Raw genomic sequence first — 12,055 nt, 5'->3', positions numbered from 1 at the left:
TAAACATATAAAGCTTACTTCTTATTGATTCTTTACAATACTTTTATAACAATTATTATAGGATTTTGCTTTCGGGGGGCAACATGGCAACTCATCTTCAAATACAATATTTTATTTCAGCTTGAAAATGCAGTGGTGGTTTCACATGTGCATGCAAACTCCTTTTCTTCTAATTAAAGCAGATCAAGAGTAAACAATGTGGTGCCTTCCAGATGTTTATTATTATTTATTTTACAAGATAAAATGAAGATAAAATAAAAATACAGATTTTAAAAAGAATTAAAACCATTTCTACAACCTCTAAAACCAATAAAATAATTCTTACAACACACACACACATATGTATGTATGTGTGTATGCATGTGAGACTCAAGGAATGCTCTCTTAGAAACATCTTCAGTAGGTACCTAAACATCATGACACAGCTAATTTCAGCTGGTAATTAGTTCCCAAAGGGATGAGCTGCAACACTAAAAGTCAACAATATTCTTGAAACTACTACTCACAAACCTGATTAGGACTGGGGCCCTGATAATTGGAGGTTCCCCAGACTGGTTGGATGAGAGGTTGCTCTGGTTGTGGTAGCACTCCTTCTGAAAGAGTGGGTATGCAGCTTGGGTTTACTTCTGGAGCCATTGCTGTCACCTGAGGCTCAGGTGGTCTCAGTGGCGTGGAGTGCCTTCCATCAGCTTTGGCTGGTGGACCAGCTGCAACTCTATCGGGACAGGGAAAGTCCAATGGCTGTCATTGATGCTCTGGTAACCTCGAGGTTAGATTACTGCAACGCTTTCTACATGGTGCTGGCTCTGAAGATGGTTCACAAACTTCAGCTGATGCAGAATTCTGCAACCAACCCTGGCCCAACTGCACTGGTTGCCCATTACGTTTCTGAGGCTAATTCAAAGTGCTGGTTTTGACCTATTAAGCTTTAAATGTCTCAGGACCGCAATACCTCAAGGACCATCTTGCCCAATATGAACCAATCCAGACCCTCAGATCATCACTTGAGGCTCTTCTTTCTGTGCCTCCCCCATGAGACATCCAGAGGGTGGCAACATGAGAATGGGCCTTTTCTGCAGTGGCTCCCTGCTTGTGGAATTCTCTCCCCTGGAAAGTTGGCCTAGCACCCTTGTTTCATATCTTTATGTGCCAGGCAAAACCATTCCTCTTCTTCCAGGCCTTCTTCCTAGCTAATTTAACAATCTGTGGCCTTTTAAACTATGTGGGAGCTTATTGTTTTTATTTGTTATGTTATGTATTTTTGTGTGGTGTATACTTGTATTTTGTCCCTGTGATCCTCGGATGAAGGGCAGTCTAGAAATGTAATAAATAAATAAATAAATAATCAATCTATCTCTAACCATTGGTCTTGCTGGCCAACACCTGGAGAACTTCATGCAGAAATATTGCTCAGGTCATCTGAAGGGGCCCTCCTGCTTGTACTACACATTGCTGAGGTCTGATCTGCAGTTTTATGGAGTAGGGTATTTAACAAAGTAGTACCTGGCATTCAGGGATGCGGGTGGCGCTGTGGGTTAAACCACAGAGCCTAGGACTTGCCAATCAGAAGGTTAGTGGTTCGAATCCCCGCAACGGGGTGAACGCCCGTTGCTTGGTCTCTGCTTCTGCCAACCTAGCAGTTCAAAAGCACATCAAAGTACAAGTAGATCAATAGGTACCACTCTGGCGGAAAGGTAAATGGCGTTTCCATGCGCTGCTCTGGTTCGCCAGAAGCGGCTTAGTCATGCTGGCCACATGACCCGGAAGCTGTACGCCAGCTCCCTCAGCCAATAAAGCGAGATGAGCACCGCAACCCCAGATTTGGTCACAACAGGACATTATGGTCAGGGGTCCCTTTACCGTTACCTTTTTACCTGGTATTCTTCCTCCTGAAATTACACATGTGCTGGTGATCTTCAGTTTCCAGCCCATATTGCAAGACTTTTTTTTGCTTACACAAGTCTTCCCAGAACAGCTATGTTAAGCCATGTATTATTTTTGTCAGAGCAGAATCTCAATATTAAGTTTGATGTTGCTTTATTAGGTCCGCAAACAAGACATAATGGCTGGCAACAGCAACCCCACTGTGTGGGAATCCCTGGCTCACACAAAAGCTCCTACAGACATGGAAATTATTCATTACTTATACTTTAAAAAACATATCTATACTAGTTACCTTAATCACTTCAGAAATTGCAACTACACCCACAACCATAAAATAAAATGTTAATGTTAGCTGGCTCTTGCATACTGCGGGAGCTGACAGAATGTCAAGGTAGCCTTTATAAAATGACAGCATTTAATATATGCAAGAGAAAGTACAAAAGTTGAAGAGGAAGCATAAATGAATATTTTGTAAGTATCTCTTGTGTGGTGTAATCTATGAAACGGAGGAACACCTTTCCAGCTCAAATATATTCTTGATCTACTATTGCAAAGTTTAAGCAGGCAAGAATTGTGAATTAACCATTCATTTTATATGAAGAAGAATGTGCCTAAATGCTAGTCAAAACACAAAAATTGGGTTACATATTTCGTACAGCCCAATTATCAAAGCTCTGTGTCTGCACATGTCACAGGGAAATAAACAGGGCTTGCAGTTGAAGAATTGTTTGACTGAGGCAACCTTATTCAGTTAATTCAGTTAATTTCCCTTTAGGCTAATTAACAGCTATATATGACCTTTAGCTGTGGCAGATTCCAATCTTACCCAATGAACTAAGTTTTAAGAAATATCTATCCAAATAGGATTGATTACTGATTCATGCATTATGAAGAGCACAATTCAATGCTATTTTAAGGACTGGAATAACGCCCCATAATAAGCTGATTAGACTACAAATGAGAACTTATCCACACAGCCATCACCCTATAATAATGCTGATGTTGCCATATCTACATTAATCTAAAATTTAAAACCAAATATATCATTTTAGACTGATACTGAAACCTTGCAAAAACTTATGTTCATATCATTTGAATTAAAAGCATATTAAATGGATTCATTAGAAAATTCTCCGCTTTGCCTTGCATTTTCCCGACAATGTCTACATCCTTAGGCTACAAAACAATTTTTATAATTGGTGCAATAAATCACGAAGCATTGACTTAAAGTTAAGAAAAATTGTCGCCTGGGTGATTAAAATACGAAAACAAAATAAATGCTTTTCTAAATTATAAGATATCCATACACTTCTTGTTTACACAGGTATGAGTACGGAATTGAGCAATGGCATACTTATATATGAAATCATTATTTATTTAGATGGTTTTACACTTGAAACGTGCTATGGAAAATTTTCTTTGATTTTTCCACACCATAACATAGACATTTTAAATAAGCTCTGCACTGTGATTAGGGGACACAGATTCAGAATAACTCACTACAGTCACAATTCACACCACAATAATAAGAGAAGACGTTTCTGGCCCCTGTTAACTGGCTATATGGGTTTAGAAAAATATAGGTGCATACTACTTAATCCAAACTTATAGGACTCAAGAATGAACACTTTGAGGAAGCTATAGGAAGCTACAGGAAGTATAAGGAGGATGTAAATCCTGCATTATTAATCAGCTATTAAACACAGCTTTCTAGAGTTAACTTTTTTCATACACATGCAACAGGCTAGAAATAAGTTTGATGGACTAGGTAAACAGGGCTGAAAAGGAACATGTATGGAACAATTCTTCAAACATGTTGTCAGTTTGGGTACCATTTTCTGAAGCAATTCCAATTCATATTGCAAACTTAAACTGGCAACTTTCAATTACTGGATTTGGTTATTAACAGATCCTAAAACTTTACCAGTAATTTATAACAGGAAACTGCAACTCACTTTCCCCACATTTATTCTCTTGATCAGCACTTCTAAAGCACACTTTTGCTTACAAAGATAAGATATATAATAATGAAAATAAGAAAAACAACTCATCACTCCAAAATTAGGCAAAAGAACAAAAAGCCAAAAGAAATAATTTAGATATAAAAGAGGTAAATGAATTCCACTGAACACGGATTCTGATTTCATATACTATTCCTTCTTGATGAAACAGATCAGAGCTGGGATAGCTCAGTACATCATGAGACTCATAATACCAGGGTCATGGGTTTGAGCCACACGTTGGGCAAAAGATTCCTACAATGCAGGGGGATAGACTAGATGACCCTCGTGGTCCCTTCAACTCTACAATTCTATGATTTTATTATTCTATGAAAACTGCTAAACAAACATCTGACAATAGCCTCAGATGTAAATCTCTGTGCCTTAAGATAAAACTATTCACTCATAATAACTACCAGGAGAGACAGAACCATTCATTTTCAACGACACCCATGAATACCTTCATTGAGTTTTCAGAATTTACTAAGGAACTGATTAAAACATGAATTACATCTTCCCCACCCAATTCTGCATGCACAAGACAATTTTCTACTGTTGCCTCCTCACCATCAGCAGCTCTCGCATGAGCCAGAGAGCTTGCAGAAGTATTGCTAAGTAGGGACCTAACAAAATTTGTAAGTTACTAACTAGATCAATTCCATAATCTTCAATATTGCATGTAACCTATAGTGGTTATTTGATACTGGTTATATTGAACAGTAACTGAGAGATATTATGCACACCAATAATCTCTGTTTTACCAATTATTTTTACCAATTATTTTTCTGAGTGATGGCTTCAGCTGTATGGAGGTCAGGCAAGACTCTACAGCATCCTGGACAGCTCCATGCAGAGCTCAGGCTGAATACTCCATAACTGAGGTATAGGAGGAAAGAGCTGTAGTACAGAACCTAAATGCTGTTTTAGCCTTAGATAGGAGGTGCAGCACCCAGCTTCGCCTTCCATGAGAGGAGCCCTTTCTATTATAGGTGCCCAGCACACTTTAGGAGTCGTTGACTCAGATGGCATAGCACAGTCTCTGACAGACACTATGGGTAGGACTCACCTAACAAATCCCATCAGCAGAAGCTCTGTGCAAGGACTTTCCCTCGAAACTGCCTCGTGGAGGTTGAGAAAACCCTGAAGCAGTACACAGGGGAAGAAGGAGAATAGTTCCATCTGGCAAACTGAATAGCTTGTGCTGATCAAAATATTTAATGTAGTGTGGCTTTGAATTCCTCCCTATGGATCCACTAGGGCTTCTGAGCAGAAGTCAGAGCAGGCCACTTTGACTTCCTTAGGCTGGAGAGGTAGCAGCACAACTGGCCCCCTCTTGCTTCTCGTTTAGTATGCACATCCCTGTTATATGCCAAATCCCTGGCCTCATCCCCCTGAAGATGGGGATTCCAATCCCAGCATCGCAAGAGGGACAACTTGTGCATTCTCATTTGGGGACATCATTTCTCTCCCTTCAAAGTGAAAGAAGAAAAGAAGAAATGAAAGACTTCTACCTGGATAGTGGAGTTTTCACACTAATAAGAAACTGCAGAAATGAAGTGAGAATGAATTAAATAATCATACTGCTTTATACATTTTATATACAGTGGTACCTACATATGCTTCAGGTTACATACGCTTCAGGCTACAGGCTCTGCTAACCCAAAAATATTACCTTGGGTTAAGAACTTTGCTTCAGGATGAGAACAGAAATCCTGCTCCGGTGGCGCAGCAACAGCAGGAGGCCCCATTAGCTAAAGTGGTGCTTCAGGTTAAGAACAGTTTCAGGTTAAGAACAGACCTCCAGAACGAATTAAGTTCTTAACCCGAGGTACCACTGTATACATACCCAGTAAAAGCTTGATGTTACCTGTTTTTTTCTATGAGAATGCGAAAACCACACATTTTTAAGAACCGGTTTAAACTTTTCCCCTAAAACTATGATGCATCCCAGCTGTTCTAATTATGATTGTTTTTTCAGCATTTAACATTTTGCCTCTTTACTGCTGCCTGAAATTATAAGTTTATTTATGTTCACATTTCAGCTGAAGAAACACAACTTTTAATTGTTAACAGATGTAATATCAAAGTATGCTGATTATGTAAATGAAGGCGGGGCGTGTGTTGTCATAATCCTAAAAGCTGTATCACAACTTGTCTATGTGCTACTAATTTACTTGTTTGTTTGTTCCATTTAATCCTTTCTTGATGGCACTCTGTAGCAACACTTGAAAATTATTTTTAGAATAGCTGTTAAATTACAAAGCAACAACCCTTTTTAACCCATACGACCCTAGCTTCCTTATTCTCTTCACCGTGCAGATTTCTTTTATGAAAGCACAATTATAAATAAGGATTTAGTGCAGAATGTTACAGATCCCAAAGAGTCAGCTATTGATAAAATTGCATGGTATAACAGATAATGCCTTTTGGTTATAGATTATCCTATTGTTTATCCACTTCAATGTGTGAGAAGACTTGAAAAATGAATTACTTTTGACCTAGAATTTATTGTTTCTGGAAGAAGTTTTAATTTCACCTCAATGCATCAGAGGGAAAATAATTGTGCACACCATAGATGTGCTGATTGTGTTTTGTGCTATTTTAAAATGCAGTTACACAGATTAAAATAATAATAGGGCACTCTAATTCACATAATGGCACATATCACCTGTCTTTTTGTCAATGACACATTTAAAAGCATCTTTTTATTAGAAACACAAATCAATACACTCAAGGGATTGCAATAACTACCCTAGGCAATTTGTATTATCATTTCCTTCTTTATGTTCTGACTCTTAAGTAACTTATTATTATGAATGGCATGAAAATGGCAACCTGTCACAATTGATTTTTTAAGACCAAGGGTTTTGTTCCCCTTCATTCCTTCCTTCTTTTGATATAACTATCTTCCTACGAAATAAAGGTTCAATTTATAAAAGGCAATCTCAAGTTTCAGCTCATGATAGCTGAAATGTCTTTTTAATGGTCCTTAGAAAGATTATTACCTGGGATTAGCAGCTATCTGCATAGTTTTGACTGTAATTTCCCTCCTCCGACCAGGCAGGATACAAAATTAATTAATTAATTAATTATGAAAGAATGAATGAATTAATGAATCTGAAAAGCAAATCTTAACACGACAGGCAGGTTGATGCAGGATAAGGTGGTATTTTTGGTACCCTGGCTCCAAGACATTTAGGACTTTAATACAGGGATGGATGACATATTTTGGCCAATTCACCCTTGGCCAATCCTCTGGGGACTGCATGCCAGCAGTGGGTGTGGCCATCCAACAAATCCACATGTGCACACCAAAACAGCCCCACCCCCACCCCTTCAGCAGATGCGCTAAACAAGGTTACTGATCTGATAATTGAATAAGGGGCAATTTGTACCTCCTAGGCCAGCATTGCACCCACTTTAACTTTTTATCCTTTTTTTATTACCACCAAAATTAGTAGGGACTTGGACACCAGAAAAATTAATGGTATTAAAGAGCTAAGAGGTCTAGGAGGAAACAACAGTTTGCACTCACTTAGGTCTACCAGAGAGAGGCAAGTCAGTTTCAGTGCTAAACGCAAGCAATAAGCCAGACTGAAATATGATTAGATTCTAGTCATGGACTTAGCACTGATAATTTATCCCCCCCCCCCAAGGCCTAGAACTGACAAAATACCACTATCTAGAATACCAAAACCTGTGTAATCATTGATGAGACGAATTTAGAAAGAAATCTTCTCAACTGAAAACAAAAAAATGGGCGGGAGGGAGCTAATGAGAAAACTGAGAAAACTCGCTCTACGAGCAAGTGCATTTCACGGATGCTCGAAATGTTTCCCCGAAACAACAATTTTCAAACACAAAAGCCAACCTCAAATAAATTAAGCACCACACTAATCATAACTGAACAGCATCTTATAACCTCAGCAATGCTTCTTCCCCACTGTTTGGACCTTACACCTTTCCTCACTACTTCTAATGGGTCCACATCTCAACTGAGACCTGCAAGGCTTGTTTATTTTACGCTAGTAAGTCATTTACTCGTGATGTCCTATGTCGCCCTTCAGAGACCCACTCCAACTTGAGAAACACTGCAATAAAGGCCATAACTGAATACCATTTGGATGAAATCCAATGTTAGTCACACTCAATGCCAGACCCATTGAAGCCAATGAAATTAAGACCATTAATTTCAGTGAGTCTACACTGAGTAAGTCTTAGTTAGAGATCACCCTTTATCTGAATTTTCACCACACACATAATGATATACATTCCCCAGGTTTTAAGCATGCCACCTTTATGCAATGCCCAAAATAATTATGAGTAACAAGAAGTAATTTAAAAACTGACTAATGAAATACCAAAATGATGAAATGGAAGCATGTTCCATTGCTGGAAAAGCTAATCTAGTACTGTACTGTAAAGCACAGATGGGAAACTATTTTCAATAGAAATAAGTACAATAAGCAGAATTTAGGACAAGTAATCAGTTGTACTGGCTGAATTGGTGGAGAATCATAATATATGAATTTAATCCTCTCTTTAGCATGAGAAACAAATACATAGGAAAGGTAAAGCTGTTCAGAATTTTAAAGGCATTTAGTCCAGCACTCTTTCTAATCAAACCAGCTTACCTTATTCTTTGGATTGGAGGTGTTCATTACACTCCGAGTCTCTTTTCCGGTATAAATAACAACACCAATTACTGTTCCTGCAATAAATAAAACAAAGAAAACAGTTTATAGGAAAACTTTATCATTTGGGGGGGATGTTAAAAAATGGTAATATAATTATTCATGCAGCTATCACAAAAATACAAACTTTCTTCTTAGTATTGTTGATGTAGAAAACTACTACAATAAAATATTGTGGGCTCGTTCACATATTTTATCTGCCTATGTAAACTCTCTCCCCACCCCTCTCTGGTCATTTGAGAACCCTTGTGTATCTAACATAACAGCTATTTGAGGGTAGTTAATACAGTGGTGCCCCGCAAGACGAATGCCTCGCAAGACGGAAAACCCGCTAGACGAAAGGGTTTTCCGTTTTGGAGGTGCTTCGCAAAACGAATTTGCTATGGGCTTGCTTCGCAAGATGAAAATGTCTTGCGATTCCTGGGGGTTTTTTCCCCTCCCCCCTTTTTCCTAAGCCCCTAAGCCGCTTAACAGCTGTTCGCTAAGCCGTTTAACAGCTGATCTAAGCCGCTTATCAGCTGATCTGACGCTAATAGCCTTTTAGCAGCTAATCCGCTAATCCCTTAAGCCTTTAATAGCCGCTAATAGCCTTTTAGCAGCTAATCCGCTAATCCCTTAAGCCTTTAATAGCCGCTAATAGCCTTTTAGCAGCTAATCCGCTAATCCCTTAAGCCTTTAATAGCCGCTAATAGCCGCTAAACCGCTAATAGCGCTAATCCGCTAATGGGCTTGCTTCGCAAGACGAAAAAAACCGCAAGACAAAGAGACTCGCGGAACGGATTCTTTTCGTCTTGCGAGGCACCACTGTAGTATGGAGTGACTTCAGGTAAGAATTTTTGAACTCTCCACTAGGCCATACAGTGCCCACCCCACTTACACGTGCATTGCATTCCAGGTCACCACACACATAATTTCATATGTGAAATAGCATAAAGTCTGAATGCCTATTTTCCCCTGCTTTCTAGTTGTCTCTCCCACTCTCTCTCCACATCAATAAAGAATGCATTGTTTACCTGAGGCAACAACTGTGCTTGCCCATAATGTATTTTCTATGCTTAGGCTTTCATGAACTGTTGGGTCACTGTCTTCCTGTTAAAAACAAAGCCAACTTGTAAAACTATTTTTCAATAATACTGTATAATCATACATACATGCATGTATGGGAAAATATTGCCTCTAACAATATTGTATACACACACATTCATAATGGACTAACATTTAAAGATCATTAGGATTTTAATATAGTAATAAACGTCAGATAAAATTGTGAGAAAATTATCATAAATCTTTTTTTTCACAATATACAAACTTGTTTAGAATTACCGGTACATATTGCATCTAGAATTTAATTAAGTGGTTAACTTAAAACAATTTCATCTCACTGATGTGAATCAAGTGAATTTCACTAGGATGGACAGAGCAATCCAAACCACAGCATCTGTTGGCAGGGAGGGGTTTGAATGAATCATTATATATCCTCCTTACTAAAAAGGGGCCCATGGTGGCAGAAAACCCCACCACTTGCCTAGAGGGCAGAGAGCAATGGGAATAATGCTCAACAAAAAGCTCCTCCTTCAGTCTTCTCTCATCTCCACCCATGGATTACCTGTCCCAGTACCTGCAACTCTAAACCAATACATGGATGCCTTGCGAAAAACACTAAACCAATACATGGATGCCTTGCGAAAAACTCAAAATAGAGCCTGGAGCAACAGCGCCCGTGCTCACTTGGGCCAAAGTCCCAGAATGACACAGAGGTAATGGGACATTAGTCAGCAGTTTAGGGTAAAGTAAAGGTAAAGGACCCCTAGACAGTTAAGTCCAGTCAAAGGCGACTATGGGGTGCAGCGCTCATCTCGCTTCGGGCCGAGGGAGCCGGCGTTTGTCCACAGACAGCTTCCCGGGTCGTGTGACCTGCATGACTAAGCCGCTTCTGGCTCATGGAGAACTGTGACGAGTGCCAGAGAGCACAGAAACTGTGTTTACCTTCCCACCACAGTGATACCTATTTATCTGCTTGCACTGGCGTGCTTTTAAACTACTAGGTTGGCAGAAGCTGGGACAGAACAACGGGAGCTTCACCCTGTTGCACAGATTCGAACAGCCGACCTTCCGATCAGCAAGCCCAAAAGGGTCAGTGGTTTAGGCCACAGTGCCACCCGTGCCCCTTGAGGATGTTTAGAAGTGCTTTTGGAGCCATCTTTGTCCATGGAGGACCTCTGCGGTAAAGGGTGCCTACCAGCCGCTTTGGATGGTATGTACACTTCCTGCTCTGGGCTCCTTTGGTAGGAAGGGCAGGATATAAATTCAGTAATTGTTCCCTTTCCTGGACAGAAATAGCTTGGCCATTGTGAACTCATGTTTAGACCCGAATTTGGAGAATGCTGTGATGAGTGGTGATAACTGGTTTTCTTCACTGGATCCATATCACATCACTGCTAAGATATCTTAGCAGTGCCTATTAGCCACCTTAGCAGACTGCCTATTAGTCACCAAGCCAATTTAAAGATCTTTTTGCTTACATATAAAGTTCTAAACAACTCTGGACTTGCAAATGTCACTCTGTATTGATTTCTAGGTGGTACATTGCATAATCCTCATCTCTATGATTGATAAATTCCTTCTGAGAAGTGTGGAATAGCACCTTAACTGGTCATTCTCTTTCTTGAAAACACTTAGTAAAATACAGTTCAAGAATTTCAGAGCTAACTTGTATTAAATATCATTTTCTTTTATTATATTACATACTTGGGACAAAGTGATATAGTAACAATTCTTGCTTACCCGTGTAAAGGTACCTTCAAAGCTGTGAATATCCATTTGTGGCTTCTGAGCATAAACATATGCATTGATTGAAAAAAGATCCTAGAACAGATAATTTTGAAATATCCATGTATCAAAATGCCACTAATACCTTCAGCAATAAGGCTAATTGGTTAATTGGGACTTGGGTATTATTACAGATGTTGGAGAGCTGTTGGTTTTTTTGCATATTTATTTTAGATTTTTTGTGATTTATGTGTAAATTATTCAGTATGTCTTTGTATTTTTTGATGTTTAATGTGGTTTATGACTACATTTGTTTTGTTGTAGCTATGTATTTTTTCCATGCCGTAAGCCACCTTGAGCATGGTTTGAACTGTGGAAAGGCGGCATACAAATAAAATTATGTATGTAATTGGTTATATCTAATGGTGTCTCTCAGGAGATGGAAGGGCTTTTGAAGAGGCATATGTCAGTGGAAAGGGGAGACTACAACAAAGGGTCCCTCAAGCCTTCAGAGAAGATTGCAGCACTGCAGACAGAGAATCCCACTTCCGCTAATGGATGGATTCACTGGCTTAAAGAGAATCATATCAGCTGGACAGAGAAAATTCAATATTCTTCCCCATAGGTATCTTATAGGGATCAGTACTGCCCTGTTGCTTTTTGTCTCTCCATCTCACTGTACATGCACAGAAGCAGCATACCACAACA

General features: G+C 39.3%; 1 protein-coding gene across 13 annotated transcripts in view; it reads right to left on the bottom strand.

Moving 5' to 3' along the window:
- Positions 1 to 12,055, bottom strand: part of ATP9B (ATPase phospholipid transporting 9B (putative)) — a 113,178-nt gene that overhangs the window by 51,390 nt on the left and 49,733 nt on the right. For all 13 annotated transcript variants that reach the window (XM_083449146.1, XM_083449141.1, XM_083449145.1 and 10 more), the window contains 3 exons: positions 11,363 to 11,443; positions 9,592 to 9,667; positions 8,519 to 8,595 (listed from right to left, as the gene is read on the bottom strand). In XM_083449146.1, coding sequence (XP_083305272.1) covers positions 8,519 to 8,595; positions 9,592 to 9,667; positions 11,363 to 11,443 — 234 coding nt within the window. The remainder of the gene's footprint in view (positions 1 to 8,518; positions 8,596 to 9,591; positions 9,668 to 11,362; positions 11,444 to 12,055) is intronic.

The sequence above is a fragment of the Podarcis tiliguerta genome, assembly GCF_965153285.1.
Source record: "Podarcis tiliguerta genome assembly, chromosome: 7".
Lineage (NCBI taxonomy): Eukaryota > Metazoa > Chordata > Lepidosauria > Squamata > Lacertidae > Podarcis > Podarcis tiliguerta.
This window is presented reverse-complemented; position numbering and strand designations above follow the sequence as displayed.